At 44.1% G+C, this 22712-nt stretch overlaps 1 protein-coding gene and 1 pseudogene across 6 annotated transcripts; one reads left to right on the top strand and one right to left on the bottom strand.

The window, feature by feature from the left end:
- Positions 1-1286: 1286 nt before the first annotated feature.
- On the bottom strand, positions 1287-7513 carry LOC133894966 (DNA topoisomerase 1 beta-like). 6 transcript variants are annotated; one of them, XR_009905566.1, is made up of 17 exons: positions 7233-7500; positions 5473-6702; positions 5136-5330; positions 4827-4907; positions 4431-4490; positions 4249-4343; positions 4000-4156; positions 3795-3920; positions 3295-3375; positions 3109-3199; positions 2869-3002; positions 2414-2482; positions 2236-2325; positions 2039-2142; positions 1790-1958; positions 1487-1703; positions 1287-1315 (listed from the first exon to the last, which is right to left on the bottom strand). XR_009905566.1 is itself a non-coding variant. In XM_062335179.1 (16 exons), the coding sequence occupies exons 2-16, from the start codon at positions 6658-6660 to the stop codon at positions 1635-1637; spliced, it is 2709 nt and encodes a 902-aa protein (XP_062191163.1). In that variant the 5' UTR covers positions 6661-6702; positions 7400-7513; the 3' UTR covers positions 1447-1634. The 6 variants fall into 6 exon arrangements, 5 of the variants coding, with proteins under 5 accessions (XP_062191163.1, XP_062191162.1, XP_062191164.1 ...); XM_062335179.1 differs by lacking the exon at positions 1287-1315 and having other exon boundaries at positions 1447-1703; positions 7400-7513; XM_062335178.1 differs by lacking the exon at positions 1287-1315 and having other exon boundaries at positions 1447-1703.
- A 1115-nt stretch (positions 7514-8628) lies between these two features.
- On the top strand, positions 8629-13788 carry LOC133895789 (uncharacterized; annotated as a pseudogene).
- The last annotated feature ends 8924 nt before the right edge of the window (positions 13789-22712 follow it).

Genomic DNA, 22712 nt, shown 5'->3' with positions numbered 1-22712 from the left:
GGTGTTGTGAGGTGTTTTGAACTTGGTGTTCCATCTTGAGTGTTCCATCTCCCTCTCTAACAAGATTTTAAGAGAATCAAGCCTTGGTGGCTTAGTGAGTAGAGAGAGAGGGAGGTGTGAGAGGGTGTGGTGCTTTGGTAGCCCACGGGTTGCCGCATAGGTTGCATGTGTTTTAGCACTCGATGTTGATCGTGTGCGTGTTCGGGAGTTTGTTACTTTTGGAGCTTGGAGCTCCTAGGCTCTAGGTGTCGCTAGCGAGCACCTAAGGTTATGGTATGCCGTGAGAAGTTTATTAAGGCTTAGATTTCGCCTCCACAAGGAAAGAAATCAAAAGTGAAAGCCCAAACTCAAGTGTGACTGAGCTTGGTGAGGAAAAAGGTTGAAAGAGATCCGACTCAAGTGTGATCGAGCCTCTCAATGGAGATGTTGGAACCTCAAATGGAGGTGTCCGAACTTCGGTAACAAATCAAGTGTCTCCGTGCCTCTTTTACTTTTGTGCTTAATTGCTATATGCTTGCTTGCAATTCATTCTATCTCCTTTTGTATTTCTTGTATAAAATTGAATTGGATGCTTGTATTTATATTTGTGATATCTTCAACCCTCTTGCGTATCTTGCTTAGAATTGTTATGCGTGTCTATCACCCTAGGATTTCAATCCGTCATATTTTGTTTAGAGTGTTAGAGCACTAGTTGAACTCGGCGTTTGAAGCTCTAAGCTGAACCTGGAAGTTCATGATTATATATATTCTGTTGCAAAACTCAGAACCCAAAAGTTTTGGATTAAATCCAGAAATTCCGGATTCTGTACAATCCGCTGTTGAGTTCTAATTTTGTACGAACGGCTATTCAACCCCTACTCCCACTCTAGACGGCATCATTGTCCTTTCAAAACTAACCTAAATGGCACATTCGTGAAACTAAGAGTATGTGACCTTCTTTATCCATTTCCATCTTTTTACACATCAAGTTTCATGATAACGGGAGGCTTTTTATTTCAAGCCTGACTCCAAACCAACAGAGCCTATGACAAACAGGCGCATAACACTTGGCCGACCAGCACAGGTTTTGCAGCATAAGACAACATCCGATTGAACAGATTGTACAGAAACCATAATTTTCGACAAGTTTGTCAGACTTAAGTTGAAGATGTAAGATGGCAGAGGGACGGATGTAACACCTTTGATCAAAATTTACACCTCAGCACTTCTTCCATCATTGAACAGTTCTCAAGTACACAAGACAGTTCGCTTCCTCGGCCGAATGAAACCTCATGACACAATTCCAGTCCCACGAGATAATCGCTCAGCATGTCATCTATATTTGAGATAAATTCGGTATAAATTGAATGTCCATCCGTTCTCAACGAGCACAAATTCCTCAGCAAAGGCATACAGAACTAAACGCAATAGAACGGTGGCAAGTACACCAAGAAGAAATTCTCAAAAAAAAAAAAAAAGTACACCAAGAAGAAACAAAAGGGCCTACAATGAGAATGCCGGGTGCTTCCTTCGTTCCAGGAGCAGGGAGGCTTTTAAAAAACAAACACCGAGCTCTTCCTTTCCTAGCTGCAATTAGTGTCCGGGAGATGGGCTTTAAGCTGGATCAAACTGACTGGGCAAGGCAACCAGTGCTCCTAGAATCTGAATTCCGGGTCGACGTCCATTGCCCATCCGAATTTCGCGATAAGTGATTTGTTGAAAATCTGTCAGCAAAAGCAGTAGGGAACAGGTTCAGTAACTATGTACCTTCTCAACAGGGAAGAACAAAAGTTGTCCTGAAACTACATACCTTCTCAATAGGGACTTCATGGCGTTTGCACCATGCCACGGTAATTCTAGGATCAAGGTAGTTGATCTTTGATGTTCCAAGTGCTACTGTCTTCAAATCCTCTTTTATCTTCTTATCCATCTCCATCTTCTCTATCTTGGATTCAAGTGTTGTGATCTTCTTTTCAATCCTGCAAGTGGATTGTGTAAGATTGCCTATCTGCTTTGTTTAAATATACAAAATATGATAAAACTGTGATCGAGATGTTACCCTTCAGGCGCCAAATTCCTCTTTGCCTTCCCATCTTTATCATTACCCAGAGGCCTTCCTTTCTTTGCTTTGCTCAAGTCTACTTTCAACTCATCCCTCTGGGCCTGAGAAAGAAGAAAAGTATGACTGAGACTTTGCAACAAATGGCTAAGCGATGACAGAAGCTTAAAGCTGATAATTTGCAGTATAAAGCCAACCTTCAATTCATCAATCTTTTCATTCATTCTGGTCATCTGAGAATCATGTGATTTTGAGACAGCACGCTGATGGTTACAGATTATGGCAACCTGAGTATACAAGAAAGGACAGTCCAAAGTCAAGATGAGTGATGATACAAGTACCCTCATTTTTTCCTTAAATAGTAAACAATTGTACCTCTTTGTTTGCTCGTTGATAGACAGCAATTTTTTCAAGAAGAGTTCCATCTTCTGTTTCTTTGTGCAACTGTAATGTCAACACAAGCACATATTCGTTTAAATCATAATATATTAGCATAACATAACAAGGTAGTCACATGAAACATAATAACATATGTAGTCTAATCAGAATGTTAAAAAAGAGGCAAGTGTAAAAATTGAAGATTTGATGATCTAACATTGACTAATGACATATTTGCAGTTAACTTGAGCTGCAGGTACAAGTGTACAAAATAACCAAAAGAACAGATGCCAAAAGGAAACAATATAACATATGCTCCTAAATTGTCTTACACATGACAAACTTTAATATTTAGTTCATACTACTCTGAGAATCTGTGAAAGCCTAAACAGTTCAATTTGAAAGAATAGTGAACGGAAACCTGTTAAAACTTAAGTTTGCTTTCAACTTACAATATCATCCAAGGTGATGGAAGCATTATATGTACGGAACACTTTTGCAGTAAGCCCAGGCATTAGGTCCTTTAGGTGAGCATTTAGCCTAGTTGTATCGAGCTTGTCAAAGAGAGGTTCTCCCGCTTTTTTCCCTACAAAACCAGATACAGAAAATTAGAAGTGAATGATTAGACTAGGGCAAAGAAACAGAGATTTAAAAAAGAAAAGAAAAAGAAGAGAAGCATGGGAGAGAGATACCAGCACGGAAATCCTCAATTGCCTTGTACACGAGCTGTTCAACCTCTACAGTGTTGAAGTATCTTATAGAATCTTTACCAAGAAAGTCAAACTGTAAAGTTCATGAAACATCAGATACTCAGATTGCATCAGAGTTAAGTTACCATATTGAGTAAACACGACGAATAGAATATTCAAGACCAAGACCTGAAGCTTATTTGGGGGCATACAAGTAACATTATCAACTTTCAGCGTACAGCAACCAACAGTGTCAGCTTCATCATCATCCTGAAAATGATTTAAAATAGTAACTAAGAATAAAAACTTATATCGACATATTTCAATAAAGCTCAAAGCCAAATAGTAATGAAGAACTTTATGGTATAAGGTTGTATGCTAAAAGGAAAAGATTTTCCGTAGAAGAGTAGTTCATCATGTAAAATCGTGGTGGCTACATCACCTCAGCTAACTGAAATAAATAAGACTTGATGCAAAATTGTTATTTTAAATAATAATGTCGCTGACGCAGATGATATTACATAAAAGCAAGCGTACTTGTGCACGCTGCGTAAAAAAAGAACCTTTACGCCAAATTTTATGTGCACAAAACCAAATTGCCAACAGAGACATCACAAAATACATTACAATATTTTAGAATAAACTGGAATGTAACTCGTAGCTACCAAACTTAGGTTCCTGGATAATACCTTTTCATTGCCTGCCCTAAGGGCTAGTTTATCTATAAGGTATGTTGCCACAGCAATTTGCTTCCTTGTCGGATCTTTGCTTTTGAAATCCTTTGTGTAATTGTCACGAATTTTTTGTATGTGACCCTGCCATGGACATGCAGAAAGAAAATTATATGTACATGCAGATTCGAAATCTCCATACACAAAAATCGAACTTCCTCACCTTCAATTTTCTGGATTTCTCATATTTCTCTTTGTCACTTTGCCCCTTCAGTGCACTGCTTGCTGCCAGGAAAACATACTTGAAATCTTTTTGGCTAATTGGATCATTCCAAAAGGCCAACCATGTAACAGTATTGTCATGTTTGACTTCTTTCCAGCTGCAGGACACATGGCCAATCAAACACTGCTAGCATGCAAATAGCCTATTCGCAAATATAGTTTATACATACAAAATCGGGGAAAATGGTACCTTTCTCCAGGTATTGGACATTCGGGGACTGGAACCCCTTTTCCGATATTTATTGTAATATCGCTTGGTTGAATGCGTCGCTTCAGTTTTCCCATCTAAAACAATGTAACAAAAAGCCTAAAAAAGAAGGCACTCACTTAAAACAGCAAACAACTAAATTTTACATGTTATTATATCTGCACCTTTGGATGTTCTCCACGTCCCCTGAACAAGCCAGGTGGTTCTACTCTGAAATTGCCAACCTGAAACAAATAAACAATTTAGCACAGTACAAATGTTGGCAAAATGCTCTTGAAATAGTAGAGTAGATAGCAAACACAGCTACTATACAAATATGATAGGACCATAGAAACAGTTAGGTTGTACTAAGGAAACTGTTTATCGTACATTAACGCCCCATTCTTCGTATCTAGTGCAAGAATCTTAATCAAAGAAAGTAGCATGGTCAACAAAAAAATCCTGGCTAACAAAAAAAGTATTGATCTAGTACAATAACAGAACAAAAAGGTACAAGAGAACTATCTATAAATTAACAAGGCATAAGCTATCGAACTATTTCAGAGTATAACAAAAATTACCTTCTCTTTAAGACCATCTACAACAGCCCACATGTACTTCTCCTCTTGTTTCAATTTATCTTCCCGCAATGCTTTTTTCTCCTGTAAAGAAACCATTTGAAAGACTCAGATGATGGTGGCAAGGTATTAAGGTAAAAATTGCTTTCCCCAGGCTACTCCAGTTTGGACTTGATTCCTATCATAAGCTGCCAAAAGATCAGTTGTCTAATTTCTCGGAGAGCACATCAATATGACGCATTAACTTAAAAATCAATCTGCAGAATAAGTCAGACGTGTAGCTTTGTTATAACAAAGATCGCAAACAGTTACCTCTGATGTCATCTGCTTCTTCTTCTCCTTCTCCCTGAGGTGCCATTCATATATCGGGGTGAAATCACAAAGCTCGAATTTCTTGATAATATGGTTTTTACCAAGAATTTTTCTCCAGTCGTTGAAAAAGTTCTCGATGAATGTCTTCTTGGTCGCGTACTCTGTGTCTTTCATCACAGCAAACATTGTTGCAACCTGCAATAGAGAATAAACAAAGGAGCAAATATAAGGAAGCATGATTTGAATTTAGGAGCAATCTTATTACTATGTCATTCTTGTTGCTACATATCAAAAGTTGCAAAATAAACCAAGAAAGAGCTAATGCTCCGTATATCACCTCCTCTTGTTCTGGCGTCAGATCAACAGGTTGCCCATTGTAAAGCATTTTGACGCCATGAGACTTGTATGGAGGAGGGAAAATAACACCATTGTGCTCCAAGGTAGTCCATTTCTGTCCACCACCAGATCCAGGAGGTACCCTCATTGTCTTTGAGAACTGAGAATTTTTCATCATCTTCTTTGTTTTCATTTTCGTTTTCATTCTCTTGCTGTCCTTCTTCAACGATGCAGGACTCTTCTTGTTGACATTCTTTGCAGATGACTTGCCTTTTGAAGACTCGCCCATTTTCAGCCTTTGTGCAAGAGGTGTGTTGTCATTGTCATCTGCCTTGGATTCTCTTTTGACACTTGCAGAAGTTGCAAGATTTGAAGGCTTTGCCTTCTTGAGAGATGAACCCGTTTGATTATTATTATCTAGAGGCCTTTTACCCAAATTCTGTGGGCCATTTCTATCATTGTTTAACCCCTTGTTGGAAGAACATGATTTTAGATTTACACTGCCAGTTACTTTCAAAAATCGGGCAGCCAATGGCTTCTCGTCCTCTGAATCATCAGAGACATTACCTCCACTTTTAGGAGCAGCGTTAGTGGACAACCTGCTTGCCAATGGTTTGTCATCATCTGAATCGTCCTCAGGCTGCTCAATTTTTGGTGCAGTTTTCTGCAAAACAGCCTTACTCGTGCTATTGGAAGGCATTTTGGACGATTTGATCTTCAGACTCAATGGCTTATGATCTTCATCTGAGTCATCTGCCTTCTCACCCCCCATATCAACTCTATTCAATTTCTTCTCCTCAACCTTTCTCCTTAATCCAATAGGCTTGTCGTCATCTGAATCATCGGGTTGCTCTTCTCTCACATAAGGTCTTTTCAGTTTACTCTTATCAATGTTATTGCTTTTTGAACTATGTTCAGCTGAACTGTTTGGCTGACCAGATCCCCAAGGCCGATTATTTGGGCTGGAGGACTGTGGCTTCAGTTGTAGCGGCCTCGAAATAGTCATCACCCCATTCTTCTGTGGATTTGAAGCCACAGGTTTCGGGCTCCTAACAGGCCTGGCATTTCCTGATGATCCCTCCTGCTTCGAGGGGGTGGGCTTCACGGAAGTACTTGACCTCTTGAAGGAAATCGGAGCCTCATCGTCGTCGTCATCGAACATAACAGGGTTAGGGTTGACAATAGCCATCGCTGGCTGGCCACCGGATCAAACGAGCCAAGTCAGCCACACCTGCAAGCATTAGTTCAACCATGTAAGCAAACCACAGGTTGCATTCTACGGACTGAATTGGATAGGGAACACCAGCACAAACTTTTATGGAACAAAGCAGCGTATCCAAAAATCGTGTCATGTGGGACCCTATCCCAACGTAATCCCGTCTCCAAATAGCAATTCCCATCACCTCCCGATTCAAGCAATCAAAGCAAACGCTAACACATCAGCCTTACACAGCCAATTTGGATTCCAAAGACATGGTTCCTCCCCTGATTGACACCATACCAAGATCAGCAAGACGCGGAGACCAACGTAACCAACGTTCTCCCGCACCTCCCCTCAGATCAGCCACGGCGCCGAGAGGTAAACGCCCCCTATGCCACCGTAATGGCACAGCCCTCCCCCGATCCGCCGCCGCCGACCCCGTCAGCCCGTCAGCGATTCCGCGACGCGCCACCCGGAACCCCGCGCGAGAAGGGAGGGGGGGGGGGGGCGCGAACAGAACAGAGAGGGGGATAGAGAGCGGGGAGCGACGAGGGACGCACCGACCGAGGCGCGCGCGTCCGCCCCCCGGGGCGAGGCGGGACAAGGCAGGGTAGGCCCGGGCCGCCGTACGGTTCCGGCGACGAGGGCGGGGCGGCCGTCCGGCGGGCGGCGGCGCGGGAGGAGAGGAGCTAGGGTTAGGGCTGGTCCGGGCGCGGCGCTCGCTTACCTCTCTCTTCGTCTCTCCGCTGCTCGCATTTCTATCCCCCGCCCATCGCCTCGCACCCTCGTGTTTTTTTTTTCCTCCGCTTTCTGGGCTCGTTTTTTTTTTTCCGGTTTCGGACGCGCTCCCTCCCGGAGCGCAGAGCTGCGGGAGGATAGGGGGAGAGGGACAGGCTGGGCCCACTGGCAGAGACACGGGCGTGGAGAGAGAAAGGGAGAGAGAGTGGTAGGAGGATGGAGACGTAACGGGCCCACACGCAGAGAGATGGCGTGCGTGACTGGCTCACGGCTCGGTGAGCCCCACCGCCGAAGGGACCCGCATGTCAGTGTTTGAGGCTGAAGTGGGGACGCGGTGTCAGGGGGCGGTTGTGGAGTAGGAGGGTCCACGGGTGAGGGGGACGGGGCGTTCGCAACTTTGCGTGGAAAGCGGCTGGAGGAGATCCCGAAATTACGTTTTCCAGTATTGGAAGCGCGTGGGTCATCTATGCCTAGCGCGTGCTCCATTCAAGAGTAAGTGGAATTCATGGTCACTTTCCATAAGATTAGCCAGCCTTTTTCGGATCTAACCAGATCTGATATAGCTTTCAGATGAGATAAGTTATCCGGGTAGAGAATTCTTCGTATTCTTTTCTTTTTACATGCTGAAATATTATAGGATTGCACCTAGAATAGAGGGGTTTGAGCCATTTCACCCCTAAGTTATTCAAACCTTTTTTTTCTTCTCAAGTAGCATATACACGTCATAATCGTCGTTTCCCTAAGTGATATTGAAATCTCGACGCCTACCAAAACAAGATGCAATTTACCAATCTGCCCATTACCCTACCAAAACTCAACACCATGCAAGCAAACAACCCAAGGGAGCACCAAACTCATTTTGCATTTCTACAAAACCATTCTATTCTCCTCCATAAAAAAAAAAATCCTTTCAATGAAAGTCCTTTCTCTTTTCCTCTTTCGTTTCCAATTCTAGCATGCTCCATCGAAAGATGTGCTTTTGCTGCTAAAGTTGCTGTATTTAGGTGGGACGCGTATATTTAATTATTTATCGCTAGATTGCTTTGTCTTGCTTCTAGATAAACTACAAGAGAGACAAGAGCATGATTTAGAATTCTGACATGGACGATTTTTAGAAGAATTCAGATGAAATGAACGTTCTTTTATAGAAAACTCCAAATATTTGGATGAACGCAATTGAAGTTCTGAAACACGTTGGAGGGCTAAGTCGTCAATTCACGAGGACTTAAATTATTTTCTGATATCTCCGCTGCGATCCTACCTTTGCAAGTTCTCTTCTTCCACTCCCCATCCACACTCACTGCAGTCCAGCTCCGATCCCAACTCCCATGGCGCTCTCCATCTCCACGCCCACCTCCTCCTCCCTCCTCGCCCCCTCCCTCCAGGTACTTTCTCTCGCTCCCCCTCTCGCCAACGAGTTCCCATTCGCCCGCTCCTTGCCCCGGTTTCTTGGTCCATTCGCCGGTCTCACCCGACCTTGGGCGCTGCTTCAGGTAGGCAGGTCGAGCTCATCGCCGAGGTCGGCTAAGACTGCGACTTTCAGCCTCCGGAGGTTGGCTCTGGCGGCGCGGGCCGCCGCAGGCAACGCCCCCACTTCCCCTGTTGGCGGTACTGGTCGTCTTGGTTTCCTCTTCTCTTCTGGCTTCTTGCGATATGTGTCCTTCTTGATTCTTGATTCGCTCCGTCTGGGTGCAGAGGTTGTCACCGAGCTCGACGTGGTGGCCAGCTTCAGCGAGATCGTGCCGGACACCGTCGTGTTCGATGATTTTGAAAAGAAATTGTTGCTTCGTCGATTGCTCTTGTCCCGTTAAATTTGTCTGGTCGACCGAGGCTGATACATTGTGCTGTTGTGAGAAATTGCAGGTTCGCACCGACAGAGGCCACGGTGAGCTCGTCGCTGCTGCTTGGGATAGCTGGGCTCCCGAATACAAGTTCAAGGTGAGGATTGAGGAGCTATTTGCTATTGAACAGTTTAGTTAACCTGTTAATCTTGCAGTGGAAGAGTGACATGGTTACTGTTTGGGCTATTTGATTGTTGTAGAGTGCTATAGATACTGCACTGGCAGATGGTGAGTGTAACGCATTAGAGAAACCCGAGGACCGGATGTCCTGTTACCTTACCAAGGTTCGCATATCGCATTTTTAGTTTCATTATTACCTCTTTGATAGGTAGGCAATGTGAGAGTTCTGTTCATCTGTGGAGTTGAATTGAGAAGAAATTGGCAGCCCCTGGCAAATGTTGGAGCTGAACTAGCTCATCTAGTCCCTGGACGGGTTTCGACTGAAATAGATGCTCAGTTGGCTTATGACACCCAGGGAATTATCCAGAGGGTATGAGCTGCTTCCTTGTTTTTTCTTCATGTTGCTTGAGTGGAGTATAATGCATACCCACAATTATGTGGACATTCTGTTATCATTATAGTTTGCATAGAAGGTTATGTACAACATTTTATGAGCATGAGGCAATTAAGAAGTTCCTTTTAACAATGCCTGTGGGTTAGCTTTCTTGGTGTATGACTGTATGACATGGTTAAGCACCTTCAACGTGACATTCCAATATACACAATTGTGATAACAAGAGTCTCCTTCGTTCCAATCTATTTTTTTATGTTACCAATTGTTTGCAAATATGCACAATGATAGCTCAGTACCATCAAGGTAGAAAGGAAAAGCTTTTTTTGGTGGCATAACTTCAAAAGAGGGCCAAGTTGAAGAAAAAATAGTGGGGCCATATCAGCTGTAGGATACTAGGATGAATATTAGGATTAGTAGTACTGAGTTATTTTTATGTCTGCGAAGCACTTCTCCGTTGTAGCTTACTTTCATCGCATTACTGTACTAATAAAGATTAGTAATCAATTAGCTCGTTAGCTTTAGTGCTTAAAAGTAGATTTGCAAATTTTCGTGAAACAAGGATTTATTTTGTTCCGATGGGCTAGAGTTGGTAGGGAACAAAGCAACATTTAGTCTTTAGCTTGATATCCCATGGTACAGTGGAATATGTAATTGTCAACTGAATAATGGGACCATATTGGTAAACAATTCTTCTGATACTTCAAATATGTATTTTAAGCTCTTGATTGAGCGTTTCTTTAGAACCTATTTTAGAATGATGTTGCCATTTTCAATTGCTTTGCATACCTTTCATCCATGTCATGCTCAGTTCGTCAAAGTACCTCAGGACTACTGTACTAGTGATCATTTTTTTCAGGTTTTTTTTTTGTTCCACACATTTGCTTCAATTCTAATTATTCCATAAATTACACTTTAGTCATGCGGTTACTTTTTAACTGAAGTGCTCATTTGATGTTTATAATAATTGTTCCTAAACCTCAGTACAAGCATGTTAAGATATTTGTTATCTGAGTATTGGCATTCAAATATTCGTCTTATCCATATCTGGCTGATGCTTGTGGTTAAGCATGTGTACGGTGTTAGCTGTCGGATATCCTTTGAGAAAACATCTATGCTCCCCAGTCACAGTTTCATAAAAAAATTGGTATCTTTATGCTTAGGTGCATGAACTGTTGAATCTATACAATCAGCATGATGTCTCAACTGAATGCCTGTTATTCAAAATCCCCGCTACATGGCAAGTAAGTATGCGATACATTATTCTGTATTTCTGCTTGGTTGGTACCTTCTGTCTTTATAAATTTTCATTGTCAACTTGTTTACAATTAGGGCATAGAGGCCTCAAGGTTGCTTGAATCTGAAGGGATTCAAACACATTTAACATTTGTTTACAGGTAACCTACATTATATTTCGCCGTGCTCCTGATCCTATTGCTTGTAGTGGGAACTGTATGGTTCCTTTTTTTCTCTTCATGTCCGAACATTTTTATGTTGCAATCTTTGGATGCTTAGCAGTACCTTATTTTTAAAGTGGAGTAGGAGAACTGCATCCAGTTGTTAAGCTTGGCAATTGAAAAGTCGAAGGGGGCTAACAAGCTGTTGACAGTCCGCTAAGATTATTGCACAACATAGTTACATACTATGCTTTTGCATTAGTACAAAGAGAGGTTTTCTGTTGAATCTGTCTTGTGGATTATAATAACTCAATCAGGCTGACAAGTAATTTGGAAGAACAAGTTTAACACTTAAGGATCTGCACCATCACTTTACATAAGATAATATGATGGTAATGTCTGGGAGAGATGTCATTCTCTGCCGGATATGGAACTGTGACCAACTAGTTAATAACTGAGACCTTATGTACAGCCTTTGATGATCATTCTTCTTCAGTTTTGCACAAGCAGCAGCGGCAGCACAAGCTGGTGCTTCTGTGGTACAGATATTTGTGGGGTGGATTCGGGTAAATTCATCGAGCCATTTTTTTACCATGACCTTGTGCCAAAACGAAAATGCTGTGCTAACCACAAACTATCCAGGATTAGGCAAGGAATCACTCTGGTGACCCAGAGATAGATGAAGCTTTGAAGAAAGGAGAAGATGCTGGGCTTGCTTTGGTTAGCTTCATTTGTCTTTTTATTTTGTAGTTATTTCTGCATAATTTATATCAATATAAGCCAATGTCTTGAAACAGAAGCTACTTTACTTCACTGACTTGGAATGTTTTGGTACCTGTTGTCGCCTTTTCCAGTAGTCCTGTGTTTGCTGCCTGACTATTAAGATGAAAATTAAAAAATAAGATTCGAAGTTCTGTTACTCAACTATCAGCAAGTAATTTTGAGTTATGCTTGGGTTGATTTTAGCATTCGTCATTATTTGACAGCCTATCAATTTATTCTTGATATCAGCAATCTTGATGAGCAGATCATGTGCCGTTGGTTTGTCATGTTGCCCTTGTCATAGTAGTACGGTATAATGAAACTATATAAGTGAATATTTAATGGCAATTACTAATGCAGTCATCAGTAATGGGTTAGGAATGAGCAACACTACAATTACCAAAGAGCTCATGTCAGCACTTTAGATGCTAGTTTGTTGTCACCATATTTGTGCACAGCTTACATTTTCTGCTATTAAACTAGATTTTGGCAGTTTGGTACGCCATACAATTGTGAATTGTAATACAGGTGAAGAAAGTATATGCCTATATTCACAGAAATGGCTACAAAACAAAGGTGATGGCCGCTGCCATACAGAACAAGCAAGATGTATTTAGCCTTCTGGGGTAATTCCTTTTTGCTTCTTCTGCTGGAGTGTAGATACAAATTCACAAGCCGTGGCTGTTAATGTGGGAACTAATGTTTCTCAAATGTAGGGTTGATTACATCATTGCACCACTGAAGATATTGCAGTCTCTGGAGGAATCTGTCACTGGTCCTGATGTGAAGTACGGTTATGTCCCGAGGTTGACTCCTGCTATTGGCAAGACATATGACTTCACTGAAGAGGAGGTTTGTGCGGCTATGGATCATGTTCCAGATTCACATATATCTGAACTGTTTAATTGGCAAATAGCTTACTGATGATCGATAATCATGCACTTTTTAGAGTAAAAAAAGAACACCTTGTAACACTCCACCTACCTGTCCCCTGTAGGAGTCATCGTAATAGTCATGTTGTATCTAAAATCTAAATAGATATTACTCCATCTTCACTAGGCATGTGCATTTCCACTAGACCACTATATAGAGAAAAACTAGCAGAGAAATGGATTGTTAGACGAGGAAAATATCTGTAGGATTCTTTTATACACCAAACATAGTTTGGAAGTTGGGTCCTTTTACATATCACCCTTAAAAAAAAAAAGAATGTTATGTTGAAGCTTATAGCAGGGATAACCATGATTCAACAAATGATCTGAACTGCCTGGAAGGGAAAGCTCTTTTTCTAGATATGCTAAATCAAATTGATTCTCTGATAACCTTCATGAAGATAAAACAAAACTAAGAGAAGAAAAAACAAACCGATCATGATCATCCTCTGGTTTTTATCTTGTATTTGTAAGATGATTGATTGTTCACACTTTGATGAACGATGTATGCAGCTTGTGAAGTGGGACCAGTTGAGTCTAGCAGCTGCGATGGGGCCGGCCGCTGAAGAACTACTTGCTTCTGGTTTGGAGGGATATGTGAACCAAGCACGCCGTGTGGAGGAGCTCTTTGGGAAGATCTGGCCCCCTCCCAACGTTTAAGGACGCCTCACTGCACCACAGTTTCTGGTTCCAACAAAGAGTAATAACAACAGGCAAGGATGGTGCTGACCGACATTTGCCTTTTTGCTTCGAAGAACACTTCTACTGCCTGTCTTCAGTTCTCCAAATGTGATTTACCCAGCAGATCTCGCAATGTAGTGTCAAAATCATCTTTGTTTCGTTTTTTTTTGGATATAAAACAAAGCGCTCCAGCGTTACATTAGCCCGTGAGATGTATATTATGTTTTTGTCATTTAAATGCTCTGCTGGATTGATGTGAACTTACTGCCGAATGTTTCCTACAAATGTCGTCGCACTGGCGGCAGCAATTTGTTAGTCCAGGTGGCAATGTTGGTTCCATAAGAGAATCCTACACCCCTCATATCACCGTAGTTGAATTTCTAATTCACTCTGTATACTACCGAAAGTCATCCAATGCTGGTAGCCCATGTTCATGTTTTCAGTGCAAATAGACAACAGTGGCAACTAATTCAGATCTAAGCTACTCTTCACTTTCAAATTGAAAAAAAGAAGTCTATTTTACTTTCACGAACTTTGCCCGTAGTTTGGATAGCTTTCTGAAATATTAAACCGTTTGTTTAACTCCTTTAACTTCGAATACCGGATCATATAACCCTCTAAAACCGGTTTTGTTAGTGTTTTTGCCACCGTGACTGCCACGTCGCCTGGTCTTTGCCACTAGCTACCATGCCATGCCTCTCTGTCTCTCTCGCCACAATAGGCTCCATTCGTCAGTGACTTGTGTTTGTTCTCGTCCTGTTGCGACAGAGCGCTGCCGCCGTGTGGCCGCCGATGCTTGAGCTCGTCGTTCCATCGCCGCTAGGTGGTGTGCTCAAGTGGGAGGAGCTGAGCTCCTTTACCCCAGCCTCCCCTCTGCTTTGCTCTCTCTCTCTCTCTCTCTCCCTCACTCACTTTTCCTCACCAACACCACAAGCTAAGCTCTCCTCCACATCAACCAAGTGTCGCCGATGAATTTGCCTCACCCGAGCATGGATTCGCCTAACCTGAGCTCTGAGAAGGCGGGAGGGAGGTCACGCGACACATTTTCAACTAGTTCGGCGCGAGTTCCCATTGGACTGAGCTGCATTCCACCATCTTCTTCAGCTCAGGCATCTTCCTCTACCACCTCGCCGTCAAATCCATCGTGCCACCTCACTGATGTGCTGCTCTCCTTTCCTATTCAAGCAACGGTGAGCTTCGCTATGACCCTATAAGCGTTTCACGCGCGCTAGTTCCCTTTTGGCCCGACACCGGTGGAATCGTCCACGTGAGTCGAGCTCCGTTGCTCCGGGTTGCTTGACGTTTGCCAAGCTCCAGTTGGGCTCGTCGGGCGCAACCCACACCGTCGGGTTCCCCATCTCGTGCTGAAAGCGATGGTGCCCTCGGCTGGCCATGCCACACGGTCGTTCACTAGTGGCGATGTGCACCGCCATGGCCACGCACACTAGCCCCAGCCCCACCATCAGAGACAGAGAGAGAGAGAGAGAGAGAGAGAGAGAGAGAGAGAGAGAGAGAGAGAGAGAGAGATGACATGGACACTAGGGAACAAAAACCAGGTGATGTTGTAAGACCCTAAACCTAGGGTCTCATATGTCTCTTGTATCAGTCCTTAGATTAAGTAGCTGATACCTATAATATAACAGTTGTAGCCTCATAGTCAAATTTTGTACATAAAGTATTAAGATTTCAGAGTACAAAAGGTTTACAAACCATACCGTATATTACAAACTTGGCCTAACGGCCAACAAAAGCATAGCGAAAAACATCTACCCAAAGCCACAAATAGTTAGGGTGCGAATGTGACTTCTAACTCTACTCTTCATCTACACCTCCATCTTCGACGTAGTCGACATCGGCTTCCTTATCTGAATGATAGCAACAGTAAGTATGGAAGGTACTTAGCAAGTTCTATACTACCTCAAGATGTTTGATAGATGCATAAGGGATTGAATCAAGGACAAGACCTTATGCTTTAGTTTTAATCGTAAAGCGGTTTTATGCCGGTATTCAATTAGGTTCTCTACTGTCAACCTTTAAAACAGTTTGAACAAGAAAAACCAAGTAACAAGGTATATCTGTGGGTTCTTCGGTTCTGAGAGGGGCTACACCTCGTTACGTAGTTCCTATCATCATATCTAGTGCACCTCTAGTACCACATAGCTCCTGGCAGATTGAGCTAGCAACTTCGCCTCACAGACATCTAGTACACACACTCACTCATCAAGACACACACACCCTGAGTCTAATCAAAGCGTGACCAATGCTTCGCATGTCCATGACCATGGACATGACTACTCGAAAAAAATTTACACTCTGCAGAGGTTGTACATTGTACCCACACGTATGCTCAGCCATCAATCATTGCAAGCGGAGGAGCAATCACACTGAGACATTTCAATCATCTTTCCTTGCCGGACACTACTACATGATACATCAAGTGCTTTATGTCTCGTATAGGGAGCAGACCCCCAAGATCAGTTAGGGCGGAAACTCCTTCGCGACAACCTAAAGACACTTGGATCAATGTTGCCCCCAGGCCCCCTTAGTAGGATGCCTAGTTCGATCGGGAGAAAGAACAGTCAAGTCCTGCCCATAACAGGGCGTATGATTGCACTGGGGTGACTTAGCATGACCGCGCAATGACTTATACGATCGAGACAGGTATCTACTGTTGGCAATGAATCACCACCAAGGCGATTCAAGCCCCCAAAAGAGCATCCTCGACCGGAGGAATACTCCACCTGCTCTCGCCAAATCAGTTTTCACCTATTTTTTCACCTCACCCTCCATATCCCATACCACATCAAGGATTTCACAACCATCATAGAATTCACAACCATTAAGGATTCATGTCATATGAGTTAAATTGATAAACAGTGAAGCGATATCTCCGAAGAGATGTATTCCAAAGCAACATCTCCGAAGACACTTATTCAATCCTAAGCATGCTACATATCAAGGCATTGTCCGACGTTAATATATATAACGACATGTAATCCTAGGATGATATGTATTATGGATGATGACATTTTAAGGTATAGCAATTGTTTGATAAGATTTAATTACTACAAGTAGTTTAAATAGCGCAATACATAGCACATGCAATAATAAGTCTAGTTTTTAGTTGATCATGTAGATTATTGCAAAACATGGGTTCAATATGATCGAGGAGATAGGACTTGCCTTCTCCGAAGTCTTCCTCTAAGTCTTGGTCATAGACAGAGTCCTCTGGGTTCTCTACGAAGTTTTCTGATTCTGTAAACGCGACTACGATCAATGACAAACTATACTAGACAAAAATCAATTAACACCAAATGAAAAACCAAATGAACCCTAATGGATGCCACACCATAATAGAAAGGTAGATCTCAAATTTAGATGAATTTAGGTGAAAAAATCATCAAAATCGGAGCAAGAACGGAGAAGTTAGGACTCTTAGAAGATTTATTCTAAAAATAAATCGAGAAAATATGAAATGGTGCTATTCATAGGTGGGGCCCATGGGTGGGACCCACTAAACAGTAACTTGGTGGGGCTTATGGTACAATAACTTAGTGTACGATAGTATTTTGCCATGTATATTCGTGATCCCCCATATACATATGCGTACATAAAAAGAAAATAAAAGAAGAAAAAAAAGAAGAAAAAAAGAAGCAAATGGGCCTATTTCTTTTCGGCTGAACCGGCTGAGGCTCCCCCTCCATCCGCACCAGGCCGGCCCGGCCCACCCCCTCCTCCTTATCTCTTGCGCCGAGCAACCCTAGGGAGGGGCTGGTTCCTGTGCGCCTTTCTTCTCCTCCCCTCCCTCTCTTTCCATGCTGCCACCGCTTCCCTCGTGCGCCGTCTCCTCGCGCTCGCCGGCTCGACTGCGCCCGCGCCCGAGCCGCGCCCCCTCCTCTCCCCTCTCACCTCTCTATGCCCCCTGGGCCGGCGCGCCCGAACGCGTGCCTCGACCATGCCGCTCCCGAGCCGCGCTCGCCTTCTCTCGTGCGCATCTCCCTTATCTCTTCCCTCTTGCTTATCCTTTCCCCAACCCTATCTCATCCCCAACTGAATTGATTCGAAGCCCTCCGCGTGGGAGTCCCCCCCCCATCGCCGCTATATAGGTTGGGAGAGGGTGCCCATGGAGGGAGGGGTCGAATCTGCAAGAGAGCGAGAAGAGAAGAAAGAGAGAGAAGGAGAAAGCTCGCCGCCTCGATCTTTGCTTGGTTATCGCCTTTTTGCTTGCCGGAGTGCCATGACCGTTCTCGCCTTGTGTGCCGGTGGGTCTCTGCCATAGCATTCCCCTCCTTCTATTCGTTACAAGGCCGCCGGTCAGCGTTCGCGCCGCACCGTGCGATGAGCAGATGGCCGGTCGGCTTTCGTGCCGCGTCCGTGCAAGCAGGTGGCCAGCCGGCTTTGCGCCGTGTCTGTGCAAGCAGGTGATCGGCTGGTGTCTCATCACCGCATCCGTGGAGGTGCTGTGATCTGTTGTTTTGTTCTTGGCCGGCGGTTGTTGTTCTGTTGCTTTGATCTTGGCCAACGGCGCTGTTGTTTTGGTGAGATGGTGTTATGAGCTGGCCGGCTGATGTTCTCGGTGCTATGATGAAATTCGGCTATTATGCCGCGTCCGTGGAGGTGCTGTGATCTGTTGTTTTGATGTTGGCCGGCGGCTGTTGTTCTGTTGCTTTTATTTTGGCTGGCGACACTGTTGTTTTTTGGTGAGATGGTGTTATGAGTTGGCCGGTTGATGTTCTCGGTGCTGTGATGAAATCCGGCTATTATGCCATGTCCGTGGAGGTAGCTTGGTGCTATGGTGAGAGTCGGCCGGCGCTTTGTGCCATGGCTGGAAGGCATGTTGGTTGTCATGAGTTTTAGTGGGCATATATGTGTTGTTGCCCCTCCTTTCTGTTTGCTGTAGTGCTCATAGGTTGCTGGCAGGGAATCAGAGAGCCGTCAGTCTGTCGGCAGGGTGTCCGAACGCCGCCGCATTTGAGCACTGTTGGGTGAATGATCTGTTGCCATGTTTGAGCGCTTGATCTGAGCACCATCATCCAGGGAATACGTTGGCAGCCAACTCACATTCGTTGTGGCCAACGTTGTGTGTTATTGCTGTGATTTTGGGATGTGGGCTGTGGCTGGGCATATGTGTTTGCTACCCTCCCCCTCTTTTGTTTATTTGCCGTCATGTTGATACAGCGTCGATTCGGCTGGGAACTCGAGCACCTTCGTGCTGGGGCAATACTGGCGTGGCTGGGAGCTTGAGCGATGTCGAGCCGAGCGTATGCCGTCATGCTGGCTACCTTAGGTGTTGTTTCTGTGATGGATGGTGAGATTGGCAGTTGTTGTGTCACTGTTACCTTGTGGCTGTTACCTATGGGGCTATGCAGCTTGTTATCACCCTTCACCTTGTAGTATTTGCCTTGTGGCTCTATTGCTGTGGGATAGGTCAAGATTAGAGGTTGTAGATAGGAGTCTAGAGACATCGCTGTTTGTCGAGCTCCCAATAGGTTGTAGCCGGTAAACATACATGTAGCTAGATTATCTCTCCGTCTGTCTCTCCGTATTACCTGAGGCTACAGCCGATGATGAAGGGCTACAATTCTGAGGCCTGTGTGGCCGTTGATGACCCGGGATGTATAAACAGTTCATAAAGTTCATGCTAGATTGTTTGTCCCGTTTCTTTTACTATTTTGATTTCTGACGTTATCACTTTGCTTGGTATGTGCTGCTTGTGACTACAACCTTGTAGGCTCGGAGACGACTTGATGATGACTAGCGGCAAAGCAGCCTAATCGAAGGTAGTCCGGCCGAAAGCCGGGCGTAATTAACCGGCGATCTCATGAGGCCCTGGGAACCAGAAGACACAGTCGACAGAAGCAGTCAGATAGCATGTGCGTTGTACTCATGTGTGTGACATTGTATTCATATGAAACTGTACTTTATGAATTCGAGATTGAATGAATAAGTTACGTGTTTCAATTACAATTGTCTCTTGTTCTTTGTATACAATAGTATATTGGCACGCCCACGACACATATACAGTGATACAATACAACAATTCGAAATACAAAGCGCAGTGTTCCGGATGAGTGAAACACTTAGGTTGGGCCAAAATGGGCTTGGATTGGGTTGAGTCGGGTTTGGACTATGTAGTATTGGGTTGCATAGTAGACGACCTACTTGGGTTGGGCCAGCTGGTGTTGCGGGCTATGGAAGTTGGGCCAACCCACTAGGGTACGGCCTGTTGGTGGCTAGGTTAGCCTGGCTGCCCGATGGTGCGTGGCCGAGCCACGACCCACTTGGCCAGGCTGTGCGGCGTGGGAACAGTGGCCTAGCCACATGAGCGCGGGCGCATGGGCACACTGGCAGAGCTGAGCGGTGGCGAGCAATCATGATGGAGCCGTGTTGGAGAGCTCGCCAAACTCACGCTCCCGGCGAGGACTCACGACGATGAAGACGTGATGGGCATCTACGCACTACGGGGAACTTGTCTGGAAGCTCATTGACGACAGGCGACGCTCGGAGCAGCATCAGACGAAGGCCGGCGAAGATGGTGGCAACGCACAAAACATGGGCAGCACCTTCCCTATACTACACGTGGTCTACTTGCAAGGAAAAGGAGCCTAGCGCTCCTGGGCTACACGACACGACGGCTGGTTCACACACAGAGGGTATGTGCACGCCGACGGTGAGAGTTCGATGTGGTAGCGGGAGGAAAGCTGGCGGCTGCACGCGGCCAGGCAATGGAAGGGCACAAGAATGGTGACACGCTAGCTAGAAGGGTGTAAATGAGGACGAGGATGCTCACCAAGCTCAAAAACGGCGAGAGGCTGGACGGCGGCTGATGATACGATGGTGCGATGGCGGCTGTGCAGCTCAGCTTTCGGCTCAAGCGCGCTCCCATCGGGCTCCTAGGCGATGGAGGGTGGCACATAGACAACAACAATCTCTAGAACCTCCTCGACAGCTCGCGGGGACGGAATGACTAGGAGGAGGTCAAGGCAGCTAGCAATGACGCGATGGCGGTGCTGTGGTGGTGATGAGATGGGAAAGTAGAGAAATAGAGGGTCGGACGCTCTATTTATAGAGAGAGGGAGCGGCAGTAAGGCGGCAAGGAGCGAGAAGGAGTGGCACGGCTCGATGGTGGCGCCTACTGGATTTCACGCGGTGGCAACGACTTTGCACTAGCCAGCACGTGCAGCGGGCAAGGAAGTCAGGAGTGGTAGGTGGTTCAGGTTGCACGCATGAGAGAGCAGAGGGAGGGAGAGCAAGAGCACGGAGGGATGGGCGAGGTGGCGAGAAAGTGGCCGGAGCATTTACTGTATCGGCCATCGCGGTGGCGGGACAGAACCACATAATGTCACGCTGAAGGAGGGAGATGGTGGGCGTCGATGGGGGATTGATGGATGGGTGACATGTGGGCGGCTGCGCGTGCGCGTGAGAGCGCGAGCGAACTCACCGGCCGGGCCGCGCAGGCGTGCGAGGAATGGGCTAAGCGAGGCGTGTCGTGGGTCGAGCGCGGAGAGAGAGCGGGGAAAAAGGAACCGACGGCTAGGCTGAGCGGTTGGGCCGGAATATAGAGGGGAGAGAGATTTGGCCCAGGGAGAGAAGGAAAAAGGAAAAAGGAAAAGGGTTTTGGGACAATTTCAAAAGAGAGATTTGAATATGGATTTGACTTTGGACTTGGCACAAATTCGAATAGGGATATTTGAATTATGAAATGGGAGTAAAGCTATGAGATTTGGAAGATGATTTGAATCCAAAAGATTTCAATTCAAATTGAATTTGAGCTAAAAGGAAACTAAAATAGATTTGAAATTAAGAGACATTCAATTTCAAATATCCACTCAAAGAACCATAAAAGCAATAAACCAGATACATATGATTCAATTAATGCGTGGAGAAGTTTATAATTTAATTTAGTTCAATCGGAACACTTAGCAAATTTAATATATATGAATATATACATACATGTATGCATATATTCATATACATATTTCTTTGATTTTATTTGGATTAATTAATTATAAAAATTTAAATTGGAGTGATTTTGTTATAATTCATATGCTTAAAACTCCGAATGTTACAGACGTGGCAACTATAATGGCAAAACCACTTGTAAAATCAATCTCAAAGGGTTATATGATTCGGTATTTAAAGTTTGAGAAAGTAAAATAAATTGGTTTAATAGTTTAGAGGGTTATATAGACTATATGCATAATTCAAGAGAGTAAAATAGACTTTTTCCTTAAAAAAAAATTAAGCGTCAACTATATCCATAAAAAAGGGCTCAAGATCGACTGCCTACCATAGAATGCTGATGTGCATCACGCTGAATGCGTGCTTTGTGTCTATGTGTCACATGATCGGTGCTTCTAGCTTGCATTGTGCTTAGGTTTGTGTCAAGTAATTTATAGGTGTGTGTATATTAGAATGAGGTCAGCGGCCGGTTGTTCACGCTGATGCAGTGGGTGAATAATCGTTAAGCAATTTTAACCTTCTTGTTGCATTTGAAATTTTGGACTCCCATATACACACTAGAAATTGCACACATATTTTACATACATAAAATCAATTCAAGATATAACAATCAAAAGAAATAGAAGAATATATTATAACAAAAGAGATATTTGCATACACAAAATTCATAGTATAATCATATAATTTTAGAAGAGAGAAGAATGATGAGTACCTGGATAGGAGGGTGGAAGGGATTTTATCAACCAGAGTTGGCCGTCCATAGCAACGCTACGAGGAGGATCAAGATGGTGACCGATTTGTGATAAGATGAAAATAATTCTCATATAGTAACTTAGTATAAAGATAGCTCAACGGAGGTCGCCTCTATGGTAAACAACGGTGGAGGCGACGTGCGAGTGGGGACACACTCTCTCCAGAAAGGCGGTGTTGTAGGCGAAGTGCGGGAGACGACACACCTTCTGGAGAAACCCGACGTTGTAGGCAAAGTGTGAGAGACGACGCAACATCTGGAGAAATCCACCGGTGAATATATGGAAGACAAATATTGGACGTCTAAGTATAGAAAATAAATAATAGGAGATTAGATGTATTTTTGTAATGTATGAAAGGTAATATCGGACGTTTAGGTATGTAAGATAAATAATTGAAGATTAAATATATATTTAGAAAGAAGAATGGGTCTAATTTTATAAGATGGCTATAAGATCAATTAGAT

This window comes from Phragmites australis, chromosome 16 (genome assembly GCF_958298935.1).
Source record: "Phragmites australis chromosome 16, lpPhrAust1.1, whole genome shotgun sequence".
Taxonomy (NCBI): domain Eukaryota; kingdom Viridiplantae; phylum Streptophyta; class Magnoliopsida; order Poales; family Poaceae; genus Phragmites; species Phragmites australis.
The sequence above is the reverse complement of the archived record's forward strand: the minus strand, read 5'-3'. Positions and strand labels throughout refer to the sequence as shown.

Excerpts from the sequence above, each read along its gene's own strand:
- LOC133894966 (XM_062335179.1), bottom strand. The coding sequence starts at position 6,660 with ATGGCTATTGTCAACCCTAACCCTGTTATGTTCGATGACGACGACGAT. Across the intron at positions 2,326-2,413 it reads ATCAACGAGCAAACAAAGAG|GTTGCCATAATCTGTAACCA; the intron begins GTACAATTGTTT and ends TTGTATACTCAG. Across the intron at positions 1,704-1,789 it reads ATGAAGTCCCTATTGAGAAG|ATTTTCAACAAATCACTTAT; the intron begins GTATGTAGTTTC and ends TTTTGCTGACAG.